The 27,119-nt window shown below is 35.1% G+C and overlaps 2 protein-coding genes across 3 annotated transcripts in view; one reads left to right on the top strand and one right to left on the bottom strand.

The window, feature by feature from the left end:
* Positions 1-4,930, bottom strand: part of LOC147070781 (calcineurin subunit B type 2) — a 41,750-nt gene extending 36,820 nt beyond the window's left edge. Inside the window, exons 1-3 of one of the 2 annotated variants that reach the window (XM_085948796.1) lie at positions 4,590-4,930; positions 4,300-4,339; positions 2,173-2,208 (exon numbers count right to left, since the gene is read on the bottom strand). In XM_085948796.1, coding sequence (XP_085804922.1) covers positions 2,173-2,208; positions 4,300-4,339; positions 4,590-4,592 — 79 coding nt within the window. In that variant the 5' untranslated portion in view covers positions 4,593-4,930. The remainder of the gene's footprint in view (positions 1-2,172; positions 2,209-4,299; positions 4,340-4,589) is intronic. The other variant, XM_085948797.1, reaches the window with a different exon arrangement.
* Positions 4,931-6,462: 1,532 nt separating this feature from the next.
* On the top strand, positions 6,463-25,923 carry eEF1gamma (elongation factor 1-gamma). The gene is made up of 9 exons (XM_085949206.1): positions 6,463-6,495; positions 6,618-6,767; positions 6,900-6,966; positions 10,740-10,885; positions 12,724-12,864; positions 14,374-14,517; positions 15,186-15,337; positions 19,706-19,875; positions 24,524-25,923. Exons 1-9 carry the CDS (start codon positions 6,484-6,486, stop codon positions 24,802-24,804), a joined length of 1,263 nt encoding a protein of 420 aa, XP_085805332.1. The 5' UTR covers positions 6,463-6,483; the 3' UTR covers positions 24,805-25,923.
* The last annotated feature ends 1,196 nt before the right edge of the window (positions 25,924-27,119 follow it).

The following is a 27,119-nucleotide window of genomic DNA, read 5'->3' as shown; positions in this document are numbered from 1 at the left end:
TGTTTAGAACAGTGACAGATTGGAAAAAAATAGTTGACATCATGACACATGTCCGATAACTTATATGGCACAGAACGAAGAAGTGTATAGACCCCTCAATGTAGAGAATCTTAACAATCATTACTGAAATAGAATAGAACATAACATACCATTCTTTAAATAAAATGATTGATTAAAAAAACTATCTATGCGTTTGACCCAGACGGGATTCGAACCCATGATGACATGCTGGATGTTAATACTAACACTACCATACAGCTCCAGTGGCCTTTTACGGGTTCATAGTATCATATACATAACTGAAGCCCAAATTCCTTAGTAACATTTGCCACACCCCTTAAATGTGAATTCTCAAATGATCGTAAATAATCTCCCCGATGACAACACAGGGAAGAATATATTCATGACAAAACACTGAGGACATCCAACTTAATCTATGACCAAAATTAAGAGATGTATTGATTTTTATTATCTACGAAACAGCGGCTTTTTAAAAGCTGGATTCAAAACTGACGTGACAGATTGTGTCCCATTTGGCAAATTCAAAAACAAACAGCAGTAATTTGGAATTCTTTAATATTTCATGTGTATAAAGCCGCGTTGACACGGTCCAAGTACGATCCAAGTAGACTTGGATAGGAATAATTAGTATGAAGATGTCTCATCCAAGTGACAGCTTCATACTATTTATTCCTATCTAAGTGCACTCGTATGTGACATATTCATACTAATTATTCCTATCCAAGCTACTTGGACCGCGTCCTACTCATCCAAGTTAACTTGGATAGGAATAAATAGTATGGAGCTGTCACTTGGATAGGAATAAATAGTATGAAGCTGTCACTTGGATGAGACATCTTCATACTAATTATCCCTATCCAAGTCTACTTGGATCGTACTTGGACCGTGTCAACGCGGCTTAAAACCACGTATATGATTATAATCATAAACAATTAAATGGACTCTTATGACAGGTCCACGCCAACAGATCACGGACAATAAAAATGGTGATCATTTTGATCGCATTGAATAACTGACGGCATACGGTTAATTTTGATTAAAGACAAGGTACACCGTAGCTGTCAACTTCTGATTCTTCTATTGGTATGGATGCATTACTATTACTACATTTGGTGAAGCAGACTTCTTCAAATGGAAAAATGTTGATTCAAAATGGAAGAACAGTAGTTATGTTCATTAACTATCTACCGTAGTGACAATGTCATAAAGAAATACATTCTGTCAATCAAAATTGGATAATAGCGTTGGGCAGGCCATGTCTCAAGGATGGAAGACACCCAAACAAACAAGAAGCTCCTCTTTAATAGATCAGAAAGGAAAAGGAAGGTCGGGAGATCTATACTCTAACGGTTAGACTGCGTAGTGTAAAAAGATACACATCATCGCTGAGTCTAAAGACTGGTTCGGACTGGTCGTGTAATTTAGAGGAGTGGCGAGTAATTTAACTAAACGTGCATGAACAGTCAAATTTAATCGAGTCGATCCATTTATTCTATTTTTTCGGTCGAGTAGCGACCCCCACCACCTCTCACTAAATACTAAACAAGCCACAAGACAAGTCTGAACACGTTATGTTTAGTCAAGTTCATTAGTTGTTGTAGAATTTCTTCCTCCAATTCTTCTAATATAATATGAAGTTATTAAATTGTTTATTTTTGATTATAAAAATTTTAAATGTTGTATTCTTAAATCTTGTGAATTATCCGTTGAATAAAAAAAATAGATCATTTTTGCTTTGTTATGTTGTGCTCTGTTCATTTTGACACGTCAGTTACTAATTTACTGTGTTCGGACACTTTTCAGTTACTAAATCGCTAAATCACTTGTCACTCGACCAGTCCGAACCAGCCTTAAGGGATGGAAGTAGCTATCAGCAGACGGAGGTGAATTATTTTCCGTATAGCGTCGATGACGATTGTGAATGTATTCAACACCATCTATCGACGGGATTCACAGTAATATTCATGTTTTGACGATATTTAGTTTGCTTTCACATTGTATCTTTTTTCTGTTGATATAAAAAACAATAGGTACATTGGGTTAGTAACAATATGGTGCTGAAAAAAACATGGTGTTTTCTAAACTGTAAGCCATTACACAACTAACATTCATTTATATTATATTTTAACGTGAGCAGTTACTGCCACTTACAGTTTTCCGCTTTCAAATCAATGCAATTCAGTCTAGCTGAAAAACAAATGACACAGACCAATAACATTTGTTTTTCAGATGTTGGGGCAAAAGAAAAACTTATTATTTCTCAATTTATTATATTTCCGGGTCGATATTTGACACTGGATGGGATTGGATTAATAACGAATCGACAAAAAATTGAAACACAGGTAAATAATGACAGGATCCTCTTCAATCAACGTAACCCACAACATTGTAATAAGTAATATCATTTTCGCTTTCTCCTTATTTTTAAAAAACTCACCCAACCATAGATTAATAAAAAATCAGAGCGTGCCATCAGGAACAGTCTTTATTTTGTGATAAATATCTAGTAAATGCATAAAAAGTAGAAGAGATATTTACTAATTAGATGACTTTGACATAGTAGTACTAATATCACGACTCCGATAAAATAGAGTCATAACTCAAAAAAAGTGGATATTTCAATAGAGCCAAAAAACTAATCTGAAAATGGTCAAAATCACGTGTTTGTATGTTTTCCGCATTACTCTTTAGAGCAATGCCCATGTTATATAATATATATATATATATATTTGGATTCATCGTGAAAAGTACTGTTACATTGTAAATAAACTCATTTTAATTTTGAAAAACTTGAGTTGTGATTGTGACACTTTTTTATATAAGTTTTGGGAATGTTTCAACAAAAAATATTCTATTCGAATTATGACAATATAGTCACTTTCCGCTTTATGACTATATTTGAGATACGAAATACAATACGTGCACACACCGACGTGTCGTAAAGTCAAAAATGACACTGTTCGAGAATGAACACATTCAAATTAGTCTCAATGTAATACCGTCACAATTCCATCTAGTGGTTAAATATTAAAGCTAAAATTATGACTATTTTTTAGCAGATGGAGATTTTTTTTTGTGAATATTGCTGTATACACTGAACTCCCTTTTTACACGATTTCGAAATAGCACGGTGCAAAGCCATCAACTCTGAATGCATGTTGGAGACCAATTTGGCCAGAATGTGTTAAAACATAGTGAATAATTTTTGTTATCTTTGATTTTTTCAAGTATTTTAGTGTATACTTTTTTCACACGTTTTTTTTTAATACGGTATCGCGTGGAACGTATATATCGTGTAAATGGGGAGTTCAGTGTACTTAACTCAAAATTGTGTTTTTTTGACTTGTGACTCTATTTTATCAGATGTGCGTTATGTAAATAAATTAATACATCTTCGAATAGCTAATTATTATAATGAAAATGTAAGCTTATTAGCTCTCTGTCAAATTTTTAATTCATCTTTAACGATGAATTATTAATCATTATCACCAAATTGATTTCCAATAAATAAACTGACCAATCAAATAACCAGCATTCATTCATGATGGCATATCTAATTATTATCTTCTTACAACAATAAAAAGTTAAAAGAAATAATGATTATCGTAGTGTCACAAAACAAGCAAAATATTAAATAGCTTTCTACTGATTTGAATTTAGAACACTATTTTTGTTCATTTTTAATTAATTAATTGATTAATTAACTTAACTTTAACTTAATTAAAAATTAAATAACATGTTCGAAAATTTTAATAAATTTTATTTGTTTACTTTAATTGGCATAAATGAGCATACTATTATCAATAAATTATGGCAAAACTATAAAACTATACCCAATAGAAAATTGAGGGGCAATTCAGGGAGTTATGACAAACGTCAAAATTATTACGAAAACGGTTTGTGGGTTACGTCGATTTATCTGGATCACCATTGAATTATTATTCACCGAAAGTCACAAATATCAAATGCAAAATTATAATTCTTTTTAGCAGATGCAGCATTGTGCATATGTAAGTCACGAAACTTATTAAATCAAATGAAAAACAATACAACAAGCGATTAATTTTGTCGTCACCGTACAGGCAAGACAGGTTTTTATCAAGTTATGTATGAAGGTAAAGTTGTGCCAATTTAGAATTAATCACCTTATAAGGTTCTTTCTGTAAGAGAGGCCACTTATAGCAAAAAATTAAAATCGAGACGGCAGATCTGAAAGATTACATTTATTTCTTAAATTGTAATGTAATGTAATGTAAAAGAAAAGCATTGAATACGTACAATTGGAGCATAACTCCATGGGAATTGATGTCTCATTGCCCTGAAAAATAAATTATAAATCAACGTCACATTATAATTATTAACGGATGCGTAAGAAATGTAATTATTAATCGTTAAAAGGCGAATATTGCACGCTCGGCTCCTATTTTAAAATAGCCAGGCTCCTCGCGAGCAACAATCATATTTACATGGCCCAGATGGACTAAACTTCAAATTTCGTTTGAGATGTTATATTTCACTGCGTTGAAAACATATTTAATTCGCGAATGCGTAGGGAATGTCATAATTACCATGTTTTATTTTTCAATACGGGCTTTCGAAATATCACCTGGAGCGAACACTAATTTAGATCATGAATGTCAAAATAATTTTATGGGTCTTCGCCGAAATACAACTGGGTGCACTCAAAGTAATCGATAAAATATGTTGATGCGAGTTTATCGCTTTAAACAAAAAACTAAACGATCGACCTCTTCCTACGGAAAAGAATAACACATTTAGCGAATCCTCCGTATTTTTAGTCAATAAAACGACGCAATATTTAATATCTGAGGAAAATCATACAAATTACTAATAGTAAATTCATTCGCAGCGATGAACATTGAAACAGTACTGGCCATATCAAAACCTGTTATCAGAATACAGATCTTATCTCTCTCTCACAAGTGTGGACTATACGAAGAAAAAAAGGATGGCATGCTACATGCTACATGCCCCCGGAATTAAAATGTATCTTTCAAACCTGACATCATTTATACAACTTTTCTTTTAAAATAAAAGGAATAGATACACTCTGGTAATTTTTAAAACGATTAAAATTTTATTTTACTAAATATTCGTCAATTCAATACTAAAAATAAATTTTTATGAATCAAAACTGGCTCCTCTACATTATACCTAGTTTCTGGCCACATAAAAATAATGGAACACCTGCATAATAACTATTTTCGTATTCATTTCCGTTTCTGAAATTTTAATTTCGATAAGTTAAATTATACAATCAATTATATTGTCGAAGCATTTGCATAAATCTTCATTGTATCCATTTTATTACCTAAGTCTCCTCTTATGTACAAATTAAAAAGCATATACAGGTATGAATGATTGCATAGGCTGTTGCCAAGCTTTTTTTTTTATCTACAATAATATAACCGGAATTCAAATTAATAAATTCGATAGGTAGGTACATAGAATACATAGGTAGGTACGTATTTTATTATTTTGTTATTAAGCTAGGCAAATCGTATTGGGTATTTAATTTAGGTTAGGTAGGTACTTTCTGTATGCCCTGAATTTTTACTCAAGAGCTCAACGTTGAGCAAGATGAATAATATCAAATATATACCTAATGCTAAATTCAAATAACAATAATATACTGAATTCAATGAACCATTATGGTATAATGTGCTTAATATTAATTTATTTACAAAAAGTCGACTATTTTGACCAATTTAACCATTTCATCAACAGCTATTTTTTATAATAGGATTGGGTAATTATTAATGGATTCATGAATGAAAACTTTATTTCAAGCGTCAACTTCTCACATAAAAAACCAATTATTGAATTGGTTTTTTATATAACAGTTATGTAAAGTTTGATTGCAAACTAGAAAATAAATACTAAGTACTTACTTATTTGTTTTTATGCCAGCGCTCCACTGGCGAGCCAAAAGTCCGAGAACAATAATTCGCAACTGCGAATATTTGTGTTGGTGTATAGACATATCAAATCGAATTTACATGATGATCGACGGACGTAGTTTGGCAACTCGGAGAGCAAAATATCAAACATGTTTGAAATCCAACGAGCCTGGTCTGCGGATTTAAAAGTTCGCAGATCTGTAAATCGTCTGACTTGCGAGCCAATGGAGCACAGGCATTAAGGATAGTTGCGGTAAAGTAAAAGCGGACGATTGTTTTGTTTTGTGATTGGCATTCGTCGTTTAATATTAGTCCTATCTACGAAAATAGGTACAACACTGAAATTGGTACAACTGCAACCTCAAATTGAATGAATGACAAAATAATGGTCTTGTCCAAGAGTCAAGATCATAGCAATTATAATAATATTACCTACCCATTACCTCTTTCACAAAAATTGAATACTGCTTGTTTAGTCTATGGCGAGAACTTTCAAAAGTATTTTTCTCTTTCATTCTCTCTTCCACGAAAGAATCCGACTATGGCGGCTGGAGTAAGTAGATCCGGTTTATTATTTATTTAAAATCTAACTCATCCGACCTTATAGAATCCATACAAGGATGTAATATTGCAGCTAGATGTTTCCCCTGTCTAATTTCGTCGTTATTTTTCCAGACTTTATACACCTACCCGGAAAATTTCCGTGCTTACAAAGCACTGATCGCTGCCCAATATGCCGGGGGCAATGTGAAGGTCCAGCCGGATTTCGTTTTCGGAAAATCCAACAAGACCCCGGCCTTCCTGAAAAAGTTCCCCACTGGAAAGGTATGGAAGACGAAGTGCTTTTCTCTTCAGAAGATGTATCCGTGATGGTTATTTCCAGTGTAAACGGTGTTATGTTTTGTAGGTTAAAGTTTTGACAACTGCTATGTGAAGTGACGTGTGATTTATTTCTAGGTGCCAGCTTTTGAATCGGGCGATGGAAAAGTGCTCTTGACAGAAAGCAATGCCATTGCTTACTACGGTATGTATTCTAATCTACATAGGTTATTATTCAAAAACTTACTACTATATAATATTGTATATTGCACAAAATATGATGAAACAACGTCAGTGAATTGTTTTTATATTTTACGAATTGTGCAATAGTTACACTATTTTAGATAACCGTTTGTGTAAAATTATAATAGGGAAAAGCCTGCAATTATTGTCATTTTAGTCAAATAATGTCAATAACATTTTTTACTATTCGCAATTCTTATCAGAAAGATATAATTCTTTTTCTTTTCTTCTTTCGACCATGTCCGATTCTAATAGGATCATATGGGCCCTCCACAGAGTGGAGGTTTGGGGTCTTTTTACTGGTTCTCCGCCACCGCTCGCTGTCATCTGTCAGTGAGCGCAGTGTTGCCAACCTAACTATAGTTATAGTACATTTTGGTGTGCTTTTTACTGGTTCTCCGTCATCGTAATCTGTCAGTCGCCATTTTGAATTTTAGCTATCTTTTTATCATCGAATTATAGTACGCGGTCCAAGCCATTATAGTATTTCGGCAAAAATTATAGTTTTTTGAAAATGAAAGTTTTTTGTTTGTCACAAACATAACGGAGAATTCGAGAAATTCCGATGCCCTGCTTAATTATAACACCTCTTACGACCGAAAAATGCTAACACCGGCCGCCGTCATTAACTGTCACGTTAGTTTTTTAGAGTAGGTATACAACGCAAAACCACGTCCATTGACTAAAATCGCACACTGAGATCTTATTTGCTGTGATTGAAGTACGAACATTGTCAATTCATGGTGGAACTGCATTGTATTGTTGTTTTTATTTAATAAAACGCAATTTTTTATAGTACTTATTCCACTTTAATTAATATATTAGGACCGGTTTCGTCCGCCTCAGTGGGACATTTTTAACGTTGAAAATGTCCCACTGAGGCGGACGAAACCGGTCCTAATATATTAATTAAAGTGGAATAAGTACTATAAAAAAATAGCATTTTTTAATTGTGGTATTTTTGACGTACTATACTTTTTTAATAGTACGCGGACGAAAATGTAACTTTTCGAATAGTACGCGAATCAAAATGTACTATAATTATAGTTCGGTTGGCAACACTGCGCTCACTGACAGATGACAGCGGCCGGTGGCGGAGAACCAGTAAAAAGACCCCATTTTGGTTCGTGTACTGTTAAAAAAGTAACATTTTTGTCCGCGTACTATTAAAAAAGTATAGTATGTCAAAAATACCACAATTTATTTTTCATTTCATGATAATAACCTCTAGCGATAGTGCTCATAGAACACGTCGAGCGGGCGAAGTCGGCGAATGCAGTGTTTATATGCAGTGAAAACACTCGCTGCGTCAATGGGCTTTATGCCCTACATCTGTGATGTTCTTGAGCATGGGTTTTACTGTGATGACTTTCACCACATTAATTAGTTACTTGGCTGTAATATACCTGATAAAATTACCGTTTGTTATTTCTTTCTAAAAGATTTTTAATTCTGTAATAAGACGCCTACGTTGGCCTAGTCTAGTTGGTGGAACAGCCACCTCTACACAAATACGAAGCTGTGGGTGTTTGAACTCACGGCTAGTCAAAAAAATCATGTTTTTCCAATGTGTATTTGGCACAGTGCAAGGACTCTATGGCTAATCACTATTCCTAGTGAAGAATCATTTATCACTTTGTGGAGACCCATATACCCACTGTGTCTGAAAACTTGTATGTGTGCAGTTCGCTGCATCATACTTCACCATGAAATGTTGTATCGGAAATATATGGCCATATATTAAAGACCGTCCAACCTCTTTAGGTCGAGTACTGAGATAAAATTCATGTCTAAATAAAACACGGTTCGGGTCTTTACTGGTTCTCCGCCACCAGCCCCTGTCATCTGTCAGTGAGCGCAGTGTTGCCAACCGAACTATAATTATAGTACATTTTGGTTCGCGTACTATTAAAAAAGTATAGTACGTCAAAAATACCACAATTAAAAAAATGCTGTCGGCACTTTATGAAAACAGTCCATTTAATTGTGCGAATATTCCCCATTGCTTATTTCATTGCTTTTAAAAGTTATCTAGGTAGGTATATTGCGATGTTTAAAGTTCCGTAAAATGTTCGTACTTCAATCACAGCAAATCGTAATAAGGTGAAGCGAGGGACGGTGTATAATATAAATAATATAAGATCTCAGTGTGCGATATTAGTATATGGACGTGGGTTTGCGTTGTATACCTAAACTAAAAAACTAACGTGACAGTTAATGACGGCGGCGGCATTTTTCGGTCGTTAGAGGTGTTATAATTAAGCAGGGCATCGGAATTTCTCGAATTCTCCGTTATGTTTATGTGACAAACAAAAAACTTTCATTTTCTACACGTCCTATAATTTTTGCCAGAATATTATAATGGTTTGGACCGCGTGCTATAATTCGATGACAAAAAGATAGCCAAAATTCAAAATGGCGACTGACAGATTACGATGACGGAGAACCAGTAAAAAGCACCCACGGTTCTTGTCGGTTTACAGGAAGCCAGCGGCAAACAAATTTTGAAAATAGCTGATATACTGGATTGTTTGTTAGGTTAGGTTTTCATTCTTAAATTCATGAATTTCACCTAAATCAGCTATGAAAATTGAATTAACGTTCATATTGAATCTAATAAGATTGGAGACCGTATAGTATACGGTCATCTCTTTCCGATAGAAAGCTCACGGTAAAATGTTTTACGTACAATTTACATGTTACCTATACTCACATGCTCCGTTTAGCAACGGACATGATAATTTATTTGCATAAAATATAGATACTTTATTCAATGTATTCCTTTTCTGTACTACAAGGCATCCTCACGTTGACTGTTTTATATTTAAACATATTGTAAAATCTCGTTTTGTATTCCATATTTTTTAATAATTTTCTATGCTCCTGTCAAAAGGTTTGTTGCCATAAAACAGTGTAGCACTCACCCACTATAACGTCTTGCTGTTGCAACTTGACAATTTCCCCGACCTCTAGAACTTGTGATTTCTCAAGTTTCTTACGAAATAACCTCTTGCCAATTTTTTCTTTTCCGAATTCTTGAGACAAGATTTCTCGATCACAACCTCTACTGGCAGGTTAGGCTTATACGGGGCACAGCAGGGTCAAGTTTTCTTGCAATTTTACCTTCTGTAACTGATTTTTTTTTTTATTTAAATACAATACTGGCTTTCCACCAAGAAGTAACGGCAATCTTTTTAATATATTCAGTGTTTACTGGAGTTTGGCGGTGATGGTAATTTATAAAATGAGTTACCATGTCATGGTTATTCGCCACAATATATAGATATTGTTTCTAGTGTATTTGGAAAAGCTCACCATGTGAGCGAAACATGTCTCGTGTAAACAATATCCACATGTGAATGTAAAAGATATCCATTTTATAAATAACAGCAAAAAAATGGATAATATTGTCAGGTTAATGAATTCAATTATTAGGAGGTGTAATTAACAATCTATATAAAAATGCGTCCACAATGGCCAAGCAGCTTAAGCATCGGCTTATAATGTCGTGGGTCCCAGGTTCGAATCCTGGTTCGCTAAATACACATTGTTACGGACCTAATAGGTTGAGCAAGTGGCTAACATCCATTTCTCGTAAAACCAAAAATCTGTTAATACAAACCTTCACTCTGTGGAGGCCCATATGGTAATATTAGGAGTGGATATGGCCAAATGAAAAAAAACCCGCGAAGCGCTGTCTATTGACAAAGTAATTTAATTTTTGGTGGTTTGCAGTAAGCAACAATGCTCTCCGCTGCAGCGCCGACCCATTGGCCGCTTCTCAGGTCCTCCAGTGGCTCAGCTGGGCTGACGGTGAAGTACTACCCGCCTCCTGCGCCTGGGTCTTCCCTCTGATGGGCATCATGCCATACAACAAGCAGGTAACGCCGCAGTCTGTTCTTTCTGTCTTTCAAATCATCATTTATTTATTTTTTTAACTTTGCATGATGTCCACTGTGACTCAATTGACTATGGAACATCAGAATTTGGGTCACATATTATTTAATATAACACATTCTTTCAATGAATTCACACCAGTTAGTTAATTAATAGTTAAACCAATCGTCTTGCGTATCATGACCACATTCCACCACGGTGAAGAGGGGAGGGGTCAGGCTGGTTGGCTAGCAATCAATATCTGTCATTCAAGTACTTATTCGAAGAAGAAAAACTCATTATATTACAAATTATGATCATCAGTAGTAAATTTCGATATTCGTGGACTTTTTTTGGGTTCTAGTCTGCGGTTGGATTTTAGTGACCTTTCGAGTCACTGAAAACAAGTCGACCTGAAAGCACGGGCTAGGTTAAAACTTTTCAGGCATCCATAGCATATGGCCGTTCCATGTCTAACATTGCATCTTCACTTTATGCTACTTCACTATCTCATGAGCTCTGTCTCATTCTGACAATTGCCATGCTTGATGCTAGATATCTAAAACTATTGGCACTCGATGTTTGGTTCAATTGTCGAAAATTCTTCTTCTTCCACCCTGTCACACCCCAACATTGGGGCATAGGGCAAGCACAAGTTGGCGCCACTTCCCTCGGTCCATCGCCAACTCTCTAAAACGTCGAAAATAGCAAACACTTATTTAACTTGTAGAAAAATCTTAAAAACATTATTTATGTACAGTTACTTCTTGGCTTACGACAGGGTTCCGTTCTGTAACTATGGACGTTGATCAAAGTTGAAGTCGCTCAACAAAATGGTAGCACAATAAGATTAAAGCCGGGGGAATGTATTTAAGGATTTAAGCTTCTTTTGAATGTATGTTCGTTCGATATAGTGCGGTTTTATCCACATCAAAAATTTCTTTCTTATCCACATTAAAAATTCCGCAACTCGATGCGGAATGTCTGGGACTCACGATTGTACTCGGTCAAAACCAAATGTGGCCTACTCGACGCTTGCATTCTGACGGTGCTGCTTTACGGTAGCGAATCATGGCACCTTATGAAGGCTCAGAGCAACCGTATACTGAGCTTCGAAAACAAATGTTAGTGACGGATACTGGGTGTGCGGTGGTATGACTTTAGGAGTAACGAGGTAATAAGAGAACGCACCAAGCAGCCTCTCATCACGCTGAGAGTGAAGAGGCGACGTTGGACCTGGCTCGGCCACGTGCTGCGAATGCCAGAAGAGAACCTCAACCTGGCTTGCTTGTTCTTCAAACCGACCGGATTCCGGCGTCCTGGAAGGCCACTTAAAACTATCTATAGAGAGTGTATACGGCGGAGCTACAGGATGCTGATTTGACCTGGAACGAAGCAAGAAGACTGGAAGAGTGACAGGGATTGTTGGAGGCGCCGCGTGGTGTCCATATATGCTTCAATTAAGGGGCGGATATGGCCAAAGAAGAAAGAAAAATTTCTTTCTCAAAAAAACAAGTCACTGTTTTGCTGCACCCGTGTTCTTTTATCAATTTTATTTTTATCTATTGTCTTTTTTTTATCACATCAAGAAGTTGTATTGTACAATTTTAAATTATGCATAGTAACATCAGTTAACTATGGATTATTACAGTCTATTCGACTAGTTAAAAATACATGGAAGCCAGCGGTGACATCAAAATGGCAATTAAGAATTATGTGTTTCTCCATAGAAAGAGATAAGCGGCTTGCGACCAGTCTACTGTATAAATGTATGTATGAGAATTACAATCTAACGACAGTGGTTCCATCTTTTTTTAAAAGACTTATTTTGTTTATTTTATAGACAGTGGAGCGTGCGTCTCAGGACATCAAGACCGCTCTGACATACCTGGACGGCCACCTGGTCACCCGTACTTTCCTCGTCGGAGAGCGCATCTCCCTCGCTGACATCGCCGTCTTCTGCACATTGCTTCATGTCTGCCAGGTATCAGAGCATATCTCTATTCATTTCATTGATATACTACTGGATGAATCATATGCTTCTTAAAATGACGCCCGATTTTCAGCGACTCGGCCAGTGTTAAAACTTACTGTTTTAATATCAGCGGACTTAACTCGATATAAGCTCACTTAATATTTGTCTCGAAAACGACCTGGTAATAATTATGAGTAAGCCCGATCTAGCTTGCATCTTACTCTAACTAATAGTCAGCGCATGACGACTTGCTCTGTCCTCTCAGACATGAATTTTTGGTAGCTTACAAGCTTTGGGTTGCAGACACCCTTAGGGTCACTATTCCAAGAACGCAAATTTAGTTTTACAGCCAGGGCAATACGGGTGAAATTCGGGAATCCATGTTAACGGTCTTAACGCATTATACCTACAAGGAAATATTATAAGACGATATTCGTAATATCTTCTTTTGTGGTACATTTTTAAAATAACGCTTGTATGGGAACTCCTCATCTAGTAGTATATCAATGATTCATTTATATATTTTAACGATGCTAAAGAAACGATTTGAAGCATTTTGGCTCATAAGCAGAGTGAATGGGAAGAATGGTTGTTGGCCATTCGCCTAACCCACAGGTTCTCAAACTTATTTCGACCACTGTCCACTTTGAGATTTTAAAAAAACTATTACCCCCGTAGTTTTTAATTTACCTTTTTCCATTACCATCTGCTGTGTATCTTAAAAACACACACATATAATTTTTAAACATGCATTATTATTATATGGATAGGATAGATAGGGTGTGACCCATATCTTATTTCTGAGATCAAAGAATGTTTCAATGAGAGGAAATAAAACTCATATTTATAAGTATTTTTATAAACATTAAAAGAAGGCTTTGAATTTAAAACTTATCTAATGTGAACGATGAATCTTCAGATAGGGATGAGATCGCCACGATCGACCTAAAATTTTTGTATGAAAAACCATGGACTACGTACATGAAATATAAAGCTGCATCCACATCATTACATGCGTAAGCTACTCTAATTTAACCGTCTATACGGGACTCCAAGCATTCGAGTAATAAATCACATCTCAAGTGGTGTCGTGTCTGGATCCCATCGGATTTTTATAGATAGAATTTGTCTGCCGTCGCCCCTCTAGATTTCCTTAACACCCCCTAATTTTCATTGAGCCTTCTACTGCCCCCCTGAAAGCCTCCAGCGCCCACAAGGGGGTGTTATCACCCACTTTGAGAAAGACTGGCCTAACCCATTGGGTACCTTTGTTTCAATGCAATGTGTTATAATATTGTTTGATTTTTGCCAGATGGTGGAATCGATCACACTCCCGTGGCTTTGGGTTTAGAGAATGACATTCTCACACTACACTTGGTTTTAATTACTGACAATCCCATACATCCGAGGATAATTGCGGAAATCGTAAATCAACTCCAATTTCTGGCCCTGAAAAGCTACTCATAGTCGTTCATGTTGTACACAACATTGTAATTAAGAATATGTTTTTGTCTTCAGAATGTGATGGACCCCGCCAACAGGAAACCATATTCGAGCGTGAACCGCTGGTTTACAACCCTGATGAACCAGCCGGAGTTCAAGAGCGTCCTCGGAGACAGCGTCAAGCTTTGTGAAGTGCCCATCAAATATGACCCTAAGAAGGTATGTATTGATCAATGTCTTTCTATTTCTTTATCTGTATTAACTTTCTACTGATTAAATGACAATGTTCTAATTACACAGACTCCATGATTAACGCTGATCATTGTGAGCAATTGTCAACGTTTAATAACGATATTACACACATATTGACAACACAAACAATTGGACATTGTATATGTAAAGTTGGTTGCAATGTTTGATCCTAACCGGAAAGTAATGACCCTACAGAGAGTGGAGGTTGTATATATATATATGGACCCCTTTTATGAGGAATAGTTGTCAGTCATTCGTTCAATTCATTTGGTTCTTGCAATGGATCAAATACACATTAAAAAATAACATGCATCTTTCTACAAAGACAGCCGCTCCGCGAGCCGGGCTAATGTGGGTGCTAACATTACTGTATTAAATAATGAATATAGTCACGATGACCACCATTATAAAAGCAGATGTCAACCCGAACTTCTTTTACAAAGACAGCCGCTCCGCGAGCCGGGCTAATGTGGGTGCTAACATATTACTGTATTAAATAATGAATATAGTCATGATGACCACCATTATAAAAGCAGATGTCAACCCGAAGTTATGTTGTCTGTAAATTGTGTTCCACTTATAATGCTAGTTGACAATACCAATTTTAACAAATTGGGAATGAATTGGATTTTCAGCAACATCCGGAAAAGAAGCCGGAAGCAGCCAAACCTGCAAAGGCAGCGCCAGCACCGGCACCAGAGGCTGCAGAAGAAGCCATGGACATGTGTGACGAAGCCCTAGCCGCAGAACCCAAATCTAGTGATCCATTTAGCACTATGCCCAAAGGGTAACTACACATTGTTTTGTTTTGCTCTCATGCTGCAAGTAAATCAGTTCAAACAAGCGATTCAATTGTCTCGAACAGTGGAACTGGCGGTGCAGCGGCCACGACACTACGTCTATTATAGCGGTAGTCATCTGTCACGGTCGCTGGATACGAATAGCCGGCTGTAGGCACTAAAAATGGTGCCTGCGTCACATAAGGAACAGTTGTCACGGTGTTATTTTGATATAAATATTCATCATGCCACACATAGATTTGTGATGCTACCAAGAGGCATTTTTGTGAGAATTTGTTGTTATTTTCATATTGTACAAAGTACGGTAATCAAATTAATGAATTATGTTTGCAAGACTGCTGACTAATTTGAATTAATTATAAATTTATTACAACGTATTGTTTGGGAGTTGGTGTGGTGGATGATGAAGTCGAGACTTGGCGGTTGCTCCGATGGATGGAGAAGCGAGAGTTTATTTACTGTTACATAAGTACAGGGGTACAATCGGTACACAAGTATGTTACAGCAGTTATGTTACAATACTTATGATACTGTTCGGAGGTTCGAGTCTCGATAGAATGAGATGTTGTGCAGGTCGATACAGAGACTGAGATACTAACAGACCGGGAACTTATATTCGAGTGACATCTCCAATGAATTATGATCCGCTATTTATTGACATACTCGCAATCAAAATAATATCTTGATAAAATATTTGGGAAATAATTATTATAATTGAGTCAGCTATTTTATAATATGGAGATTGCGTCATCGATATAGCTGAATATGTGGAAAAACGGATATGCGGAAATTATCATTGCAGTCAGCTGTTTACTGAGTTTAATTGGACACTACGGGAAATCAGTTATTTAATATCGCCGATCAATATGCTGACACGGATTGAGTTGTTTATGCCCATATATGTATAGTACATAGTATCAAATCTAATGATAAAATCTACAAGGGAATTGGTTGTGTAGTATTTCGTCTATCAATGTTATTTGAAATTATTATCTTCATGTTTTACATTTGCATTGTTTATAAATTTCTGAGTTGCACCGTGGAGGTGACCTATGCTATTATAATCAGATAAAGTGCAACTGGGCTGTAAATGTAACATGCAGTTAACTTCTGATTTATCGCATCCTTGCTTTATCAAGCGTGAATTTTATACATGTTCAAATAAATTGCATTGAATGTTATAGAAAGATATTTAGTTAGAATAGGTTTTAATAGAAATATTCTATCGACCGAAGGTACTTGATGGAATTTGAATTAAAATTCTAATGGATTTAAGTTTTGTACTATTCCAATTGAATCGTTTTTTGCGATCTGGGTTTCGCCTTACGGCATCTTCAGGCGCTGTGTACAAAACAATAACGACGCACATATTATTATTACATAGATAATATGGCTTTATTCCTTGGATTATTTTTCGTCGTTATTTCTATCATGGAGCTTGTGATGATTTATTTGACTTGCAATGACATACCCACTCTCAGTGAAATTAAAATGTTTCAGAGTACCTAGGTATTTAACCGGGTTGCCACGATGGCCGCACGGCTTAAGCGTCGTGGGTCTGACAAGAACGCGTATTGTTTTTCAATTTGTGTATGAGTCAGAGTATGGACCTAATAGGTTGAGCAAGTGGCTGACATCCATTTCTCGTAAAAACAAAATTTGTTAGTACAAACCTCCACTCTGTGGAGGCCCATTTGATCCTATTAGGACTGGACATGGTCGGAAAGGTATTTAACATAACAAACCGTAGGCAATGTAAATGTACAAAAAAAACTTTTAGCGTAGGTACATATTCGTGTTTTATACAATTACAACAAATACAGTTACAATTACATAACTGTATTCATTGTCAGTGTGTATTTATTTACCATTGGTGAGTGCACACAGTGCCTGAAAATGTTGAAAGGCGAACCCGGGTCGCAAAAAACTACTCAAATGGAATACTTAGTACAAAACTTAAATCCATTAGAAATATTCTAGTTAAGACGAAATCTGAATTACTTGCAACCGTAAACAACTCTAATGACAGCTGTCAACTGTAAACAAATCTGTTGCTTTTCTCTACCACGTGTACGACATGGCGACGTAACGTACTTATCAAAAAATGTGATTCCTTAAATTATGTTTTGTTTGACTGGTGTCTTAAATTCTTATCACACCACCTTGCCAACTAGGGTTTTACAATTCCAAGATTTCACTCAATTCCTTAATCCTAAAATCCTTGGAATGTAAATGTTGGATCCTTGGATTCCAAGATTTTAGATTTTTGGCAAAAATTGTCGCTGTTGACTGAAGACTAATTTAAAAAGTTGTTGATTGTTAAATATAAAAATGCAGTTTATCTCATATCTTTCATAGTTATACTAGAACGGAAATAATAAACGCATCAAATTATAAAACTTCCCGTGCCTTGCTGTGTGTGGTAAGATTTCTGAATCTGGAGGTTACATGTTTGAATCCCGAAAAGGCAAATTCAAATGTGTGTGGATCCATAACATGGATTCGATTGGTAGCAATTTCTCTTCAGACTGTGGTCAACAGTAATTATAACTTCGTGTGATCTATATCTATAATATCAATTGAAAAATGATATTATTGCTACCTAATAAATGTGAGATTATTTTCTAGTATTTTTTTTAATATAAATTCATATTATGTATTTATATGGGATATAATCAATGACATTAATACAAGCATCTGGAAAAAAAATGACACTCACTTTTCTTGTCGGGTCTGCCGAATGGCATAATCTGTTCTAACGCCATTACAATAAAGGTGATATTGCTATAAATTCCCGATGCTTTTTGTTGGCTCTGCCGAATGGCATAATTCATATTTGAATATCAATATCGTTCGCTCATAATGGAATTTATCATTATGAGCGGAGCATAATGGAATGGAGTCTATCTATACATGTGCGAATGTCGTTATGCGCGAATTTATTTGCTAGCTACTGTACTGAGTGCGTTGTCCATTAATAATGTCATTGGATATAATGATATATTATATACAAAGAGATTGGACTCCTCCCCCAGAGGTAGCACACAAATGTCAGTGTGTACTCGTTTTGTGATAGAAAGTTCTACCTCTCTGAAATTAGGTACACTTTGCTGCAAATGGGCCATACTTGGACATAAAAACGCCCCACTGAGTATTTTTTTTATCAACACAAGCTTACAACCAATTTATGATAAGCGTATTTTCATTATAAAAAGTTCCCGCAATAAAAACTTTATTAGGATTCAGGGTAAGAAAAAATAATGCAAATGGATGTTTAATAACACAAAAAACACAATAATATTATGAATGCAGCCGGATAATGTGACCGCCTCTGATGAAATCACTTTCAGAGAAATGCTTCCCACACAGTAATGAATATTTGGATGGCACCCAGCTCTCTCGCCCGACTGCATCAATCCACAATTTCCGAAGAACTTAATTTTTCGGAAATCTGAAATAATTTAATTTATATAACATTATAAAATTGCTACATATTATACTCCATTACATACTTCATATAAATTTAATTTTTTGTTTGGTATTCTTAAAAATATATTTAACTCTGAAATGAAATATAAAATCTATGTAAATAATGAATGTCATTAACTAGCACTAACAGTTTTTACTTTGAAAAACACATCGTATATTTTGGGTTCAAAATAATATTATGCATACGGCCCTGGATTTTTTGCAATAAACAACCATTTGACGTTTGATGTAAAAGTGTGAATTATTATTGTAAAAGATCTTTTAGGAAAAACTATCAATGTATAAATAATTAATAGTATGCATATTGTTCCGAAATGCTGTTACTCATTTGTATTCTTCCATTTATAAACATTTTTTTACCGAATAATAACGTATAGTAATACAACACTTATTTGTCAATAAACGTAGAGAAAAATGTAACATTATTATTATAAATACCTGTGAAAAGATACGCCGGCATTCCTCTTGGCTTTGCATCCTATTGCACTGCAAGAGGCCATGGTTTTTTTTACTTAAAATGTCGACGAAAATATCTTACTTCTTTCAACATCGAGAGAACAATATTATATCCGCCATGTTGTTTTACCACACGAACTTGAAGTACTAGCTCCAGAATGCCAACGTTACCAACTGTTTTTCTCCGATTCGTATTTTTTAGTACATAAATGATGGCGTGTTCCCTCTCCCCAGTCTTTCAATCTCTTTGATTATATACTAATTCCAGTATTGAAAATTATAATTCTTATTGTCAACTCTCCTCCCATTTCATTATATCAACTACTGTATTGTTAGGTTTTAACCATAAAGCTGATTAATTGGTTTATAATAGAATTGTTTTAAAAAATATATATTTCCATTTGTTGCAGGACCTTTGTAATGGACGATTTCAAGAGAGTATACTCGAATGAGGACGACGCGAAGTCAATTCCTTATTTCTTTGAAAAGTTCGACCCCGAAAATTACTCAATCTGGTTCGGCGAATACAAATACAATGATGAATTAGCCAAAATTTTCATGAGCTGCAATCTTATTACTGGTAAGAGAAAACCATTATCATTTATATTTTTTAGTACCTGAGTAGATATTAATAACAAATAATAAAGCCCCTCCCAAAAGAATGTCTCCAATTCCAGATCAAAAATCTTATGTAAACCCACAACGTTCGCAACCCCTGAAAATATTACTAAATAATATTACCGAAACGATTCGAAAAGAAGCGAGTTACGTGGACGGGCACAAACAATATTCGAGTACCTGCTGGTTAGTCACTGGCCAAGCCAAGGTCGCCTCGATCCCGAGTAACAGGATTCTGTGAAAACCTAAAGACCAAAGGACATTCTAGAATCTAGTCACACCCCTTTCACCCACTTTCTTCGCATCTCCCTCCCACCCTTCACAAGAGTTAATAATTAGAGATATTTTTCAAGCAGTAGCGAAATGCCCGCGAAAGCTTGAAAACATTCAACACCTCGTCCGTATGGCGGCTAAACATTTCAATGTAGACCCCGTTTGTTTCAACCCTTACAAGTCAGAGTGTACCCCCTTACCGCGGTATGCATGTAATTTCAAATACCGTTGAAGTTAATCGATGGATGATTGGCTTATTAGCTTAATCAACTGATTATGACGTAGGCAATGTGACGTCACTCACGTCACTTCATAATTAAACATGGCCGCCTGTCACTAATCTGTAATAAAACGTTTACTTGAGACCTTCGTTCTTTTTTTAGATTCTGTAGAGCAGTTGCGAACTTTAAACACAGTAATCGTGCCGTTTACAAAATACGTACAGATCTAGATAGTACAATGCTCCCGTATTTCGATTATTCACTAAAGATGTCATAACAAAACGCAGTAGTTCCCATGGATAAGATGGAAATAAAACTGTAATAAACAAGTCGAAAGTTTCAAACACACTGGTAATATTAAAATTGTCATGGGTGATTTGGTATAAATGTTAATATTATAAAGAGATGGCCGTATATTTAAGACCGTCCAACCTCTTTGGGTCGTATAGTACTGACATAAAATTCTTGTCTAAATAAAACACGGTCTTGTCAGTTTACACTTTACAGGAAGCCAGCAGAAACAATTTTTGCTAATAGCTGATATACTGGATTATTTGTTAGTTAGATTAGGTTTTCATTCTTGAATTCATTAATTTTGCCAAAATCAGCTATGAATATTTAATTAATGTTCATATTGAATCTAATAAAATTGGAGACCGTATAATATAAGGTCATCTCTTTCCGATAAGAAAGCTAACGGCGAATTGTGCCACAGTGAAATATTTTACGTACAATTTACATGTAACCCTTATAAAGCCCGTCTGATATATCTGTATATGATGATTTTCTCTGCGGGGGAGCTATGGTCAAAAACTAACTAGTGACAGTTCGCAATATGTAGATTCTCAGTTTTGGCTGTCCAGGTCTACCCCTGACCTCTGGGGATGCATTCATAACCCACCTTGTAGGTAATTCCTGGCGACATTATATCCACTTGGCCGATTCAACACAGTCCCAGAACTTTTATATGCTACATGATCTTTTCGCCTTCCTTTTTTTAGTCTACATGTGCTACGGGAAGGGAGCATCAGTTTGAAGAGATTTTTAACACCTAGAAAAATGTCATGTGACTCAATGTGACGTCACGTGATAATACGCGATGTGCATCTCAATATAAGCACAACTTATGTAGTGCCACTAGGGACAACCTGTGATGTAATTACGAAACTCGTATAAACCTTTTTTTTATTCAATAATTTATGTATGGAATTTAAAACAATTACTTGAAACCTTTCATTTAAGGCCATGCATTAGTTGAGGCACGGTCTAAAAAGATCGTTGCTAGGCGATGTGCGGATTGCGGGTCGTGGGTGCAGATGACGCCTGTCAAACGAAATATTATTTCTCATATAAATCCAACATACGTCCATTTTATGTTCTGTTTATTATTCTATTAGTAACAATAATATATTCATTGACATGTTTTCTTTTTAAAGTTAATGGGTAACGTTTTTAGTCATCTTTACACGATTTTAGAATTAATTGGCCCGTCGCCATCACGCAGCAAAGTGACGTGTGTCTGACTCGACGTTCTCTCAATGAATGGGAAGCGAGTACAAAATTTCGTCGCGCGTACAGTTGAAAATTATTTAGCGTTTCACTGATGCGTCACCTTAAGTGTTTGATTAATACATATAAATCAAAATTAAATTCAAAGATAAACTGGCAATTATTTTTTTTTATTAAAATGAGCATTCCTTGGAAGACTTGTTGAATTATTAAATACTTTTTGTGTATGTTTTTTTATCATTGAATATAGTTCCGTACCTATATGGCAGAAGCATATAAGTCATTTTTTCGCATTTTACAGGAGAAGGTTTTTAAGGTTTAAAGAAGTGTCACAAATCAGGATATGATGGAAATTGGATTGTTTAATGTTATTATTATAAAAAACTAGTATATTTTAAAAATATATTTGATAAAAAAAGAAAATCAAGCAATTCAATGAGTTATTGAGCATTTAATGACATATGAGGTTTTGGCATAAAAATATTTTCAACATTTTGACATATCATTTACAATAATAGATGTTTTATTATAGAAAAACTTATGAAATTAAAACAAGAGCATGGAAATTAAATGAAAACATGATAAAATTAAACTAAAAGTGATAATAATATTGGTAAACAGTTGTTTATGAGTATTACTTATAGTATGTATATAAAAAAATTAACAAGTATTTAAATTTATATAAAATGTATGATAAACTGGATCTATCAATGGCAATAAACTGATGAGGTCATCTTTCTTAGATTGATTTATTGGCAGAGGACCGTTATAGTATTGCTTAATGTTAACAATGTTCCTTCTTCCTCTTGTTGTACGTCGTAAATGAAGTTGAAGAAATGGGTCATCTTCATGTAATGAATATTTAAATGTTATTAAACCAAACTCCTTCTCATACCTGAACGATCTAATTTTGTTCCAAACGACATTTTCTCCAACTGTATTAATTTTTCGCTTCACCAGTTGATTAGAAAGAAGTCTTGAATAATTGTAAATTTCATCCTGAGACATCTCTTTACCAATACAAAATTTCTTGCCCCTTACTGTTCTAACAAACTGATACCAATCATGGGGAATATTAATTTCTATGTTGGAAGTTTTCTTGGCTTTTTCAACACGTGAATGGTCAGTGTCACATGGGCCTGGGAGCAAATATTTATGGTCCATGACCTGGATAGTTGGTGATGTACTTACAAAGAAAGATAGAGCTGCAGTTATTATGTTATTTTTATTTTGTCCCGGACAAGAATCAGAGGATGCAATAACATTTTCAACAGTTGGACTTAAGGTATTCAGAAGACTTATCACACAAAACGCTATTTCGTTGGCTCCTCTTGCAGCTATTCCCTCGTGCCACATATAACATGAGGTTTGGTTCGATGTGCAATTTCTTATGGTCAAATTATATGTGTACAATTGTCTTTTATAGTACACTATACTTGAGTTAAGAGAAGGCGTTGGCAAACACTGCTGCAGGTCGAATGCTAAAAAAGCAATTTTACCTTCAGATTGGAGAGCTTTGGTCTTATCGTTTTTTTTTAATTCATAGCCTTCATCTGCCACTTGCAAACTTGTGGGTTTCCAATATTTGTTTTATTTGTAAATCTGTAGCACATTTTAATTGAATATTGTATGTATCACAAGTTTTTCATGTGTTTTTGTAAAGTACTTTAAATTTATATCCGGTGTTTTTAAAAATGAAGCATACATACTATATGATACAGGAATCATATTTTTTCTGTTTGCATATAACAATACATTTCAAACATTTTGGTATTCTTTGGATGTGCGACGACGTGAATAATGACTTTCATGTTTAGGAAAGCTTTCTATGTGTGCAGTAACTTCGTCCCGTTCGTTTGTTTTCTTGTTTATGGGTAGTGTTTTCCACGGTTATCATTACCTTGTTGTTTTTATTTAATAAAAACAACGATACAATGCAGTTCCACCATGAATTGACAGTTAACAAAATAAAAGAAATTATCATTACCAATAAATCCAAAGACATGTTGAAACATTTTTTGCAAACTTTATATTCCAGTCCCTCTGTATTGCTAATTTTATAAATTCAATAAAGACAGCTGCCAAAAATGCAGAATACCATAGATAAGTCTGCGCATGTGTAATTTTATAATATGCTAAAAGCGTATATGTCAGACATATATGCTTTTGCCTTGTTAGAGTTTGAAATTTTATATTATGCAAAAACGTATATGTCAGAGATATATGCTTTTGGCTTATTAGAGCTTGACATTTTATGACATGTATTGTTTTTCCAAGTCGTTTTACGAGAAATCTATAGGTTTTAGAGATATATGCTTTTGCCATAACATAAAGTAGGCATTTTTTGATATATTGGCATTCAAATCTCAAAATCGCCAAAACACGACTTATATGCTTCTGCCATATTGGTACGGAGTTAATTTGAAGGTGTAGATGGGATTTTTAACTTGAAATCGTTTTTATTTATATTGAATCGTATGTTGATACGGTCGCAAAAGGAATACGATGATGATATATGACAATCTTTGAATTTCATGGGTCGGTTGGGTGACATTGTCCAATTATTATTATGTAGACTTATCTCCGATCCACGTTGTTTGTCCTCAGGCATGTTCCAGCGGCTAGACAAGATGCGCAAGCAAGCGTTCGCGTCGTGCTGCCTCTTCGGTGAAGACAACAACAGTTCCATCTCCGGCGTGTGGGTATGGCGCGGACAAGACCTCTGCTTCCCCCTCAGTCCCGACTGGCAGATCGACTACGAATCTTACAGCTGGACCAAGCTTGACGCCGCCAGCCCCGACACCAAGAAGATGGTCGAACAGTACTTCTCGTGGAGCGGCACCGACAAGCAAGGCAGGAAGTTCAACCAGGGAAAGATCTTCAAGTGATCGCGTAACCGTTCGCCTCGTGTTCACCCTTTGTCATGTTATACACACAGCCGTGTTGGGCCTACTCCAATTTAATACCTATGTGACAACATACTCTGTACGATAGCATTCGGATGACTCGATGCCAGATAATTCTATTTTTTTTGTCAAGCACAAGAACTACAGACGTCTGCGTGCAATCAAATTATACAATTTATAAATTTTCATCTATACAGAAATGCTCATGCACAAAAAACTTCTTTGGGCAGTAAACATGGAAAAAAAATTACAGTTTTTATGTTTGCGGGCAGATGTATGTAGGGCTGTAATAGGCGTTGATCATTTTTATACATGACATAATATTATTAATATTTATACTATCGACCAATGGTACTTGATGGAATTTGAATTTAAATTATAATGGATTTAAGTTTTGTATTATTCCATTTAAGTCGTTTTTGGCCTTTCGGCTAAACCCGGGTCACCAAAAATGACTCAAATGGAATAGTACAAAACTTAAATCCGTTAGATTCTAACGGTTAGAACATAATATTATATGAAATATAAAATATTTACATAAGTATTTTGGTAAATGCAAACAAATTGGTCATCCTAATGCCACCGACAGACAGTCGATAATATAATATTCCATTTCATTTATTTATTATCATTTTAAACAATTACATTACAATTATTATAAAACTCAATATCTTTAGGAATTCCAATGAAAATATAATTTACTTTTTGGGCTTGCGAATCTAACAACTTGGAAGAATTCCAAAATGATCATTATTTCGACGGCAATACATTTAGCTGAACATATATTTGTTCAACTCATTGATAAATTAATAGTGCAATGTTTATTTTAGTCTTCCGTCCAGTGACTAAATTTATTATTTTTTCTGGTTTCGGGAATATGTGTTCATACACCGCTTTCATTACGGCTGTGTCTATAACGGTTTCAGAGAGGTTTTTTTTTATTATATAATATTAACAATATACACACATGAGTGGCCGGTTGGCTTTGCTTTATGAGAAACTATCTTGTTCAGTCACGCGCGGTCTTTTTGACCGGTGACAATGTTCATTTTTATTATAACATCTTGAATAAATAAACCAAGTTTTCTTAAAAAATATGAATTTTTTGTTTTTATTTTTCCAACACCCAGTCTCGATACCTTCACAGTTTCATTTCACCAAAGTATGCAGTGTTTTAAGGGCGGAACATGCTCAGCGTAGGTCAAAATGGAGCTTTTATTGTATTTTCAAAGCATGATCCTGGACATTCCAACAACAAAAAAACAAAAAAAAAAAAAAAATTTTATTACATAAGATAGTATTCTTTTAAACCTCGCTCTAATGTTTTAGAATATAGTCATATTTCTGTACATAAATGTGCAGTGGTGTTAAAGATTTTTTACATTTATTAATTTTTGAACGCATTTATAAAACCATCAGTATAATTTATGTCGATGTTATTATAGTGAAATATTTACGATAAAAAATTATATTGATAATCTCTGTGATCCCAAATTTGACCAGAATTAGGCATTTTATTATTCAAAAAATGGGCAAGATTAACAAATTTGAAGATAATTCTAAAGATACTAATTATAAGCTATGTCTTTGACCATTCAAGTGTGATAAACATCCTACGAATAATTATTGACCTAAGAATAAGGTAGTGTTTTTTTGAAATACGCCATTTCTTTTGGCATTCCCCAGTGGTTAAGCTACAACATACGGCCGTAGTCATAAATTGACAAACTAAAACTGAAGTAGGGAGTAAGATCATGAATAAAATAAATATAACGGGTAATAAGGCTTCAAAATAATAGAAATAGATTATCTACAATGTTTAAGGTATGTCCAGGATTATGCTTTGAAAATGTAATAAAAGCTCCATTTTGACCTACGCTGAGCATGTCCCCCCTTAACCCTTTGGCTTTTAACACCCTATCTTATTGATTGTGACATCGGATTATTATATCAACACTGAGCGTGGGTGAGACTAATAACAACTCGCCGTAGGTTGAATTGAATAGAGGATTGCCCCATTGCCCAAGAACTTCCCAATTGTTAGAGTACGTATATGAATCTAGATTCCTTATTCATTATAATTAGTCACACATTTTTACTTTGCTCGACTTCGAAGGTCATACAGTCATCGGAACCAAATAAAATCCCAGGAATATAATTTCTCAACTAAATGATTTCCATCATGGCCTTGTGTCGCGTCACTGCAGCTAGCCGTCATAGGCATTGCCCTAACTCGAAAGTTAAATTATTATTTTGTTACTTAGTATTTTTTTTTTTTAATTGACTAAACAGCTACC

Source organism: Rhyacophila brunnea, unplaced genomic scaffold (genome assembly GCF_057557595.1).
Source record: "Rhyacophila brunnea isolate RB1 unplaced genomic scaffold, BYU_Rbru_1.0 scaffold_21, whole genome shotgun sequence".
NCBI lineage: Eukaryota > Metazoa > Arthropoda > Insecta > Trichoptera > Rhyacophilidae > Rhyacophila > Rhyacophila brunnea.
The sequence above is the reverse complement of the archived record's forward strand: the minus strand, read 5'-3'. Positions and strand labels throughout refer to the sequence as shown.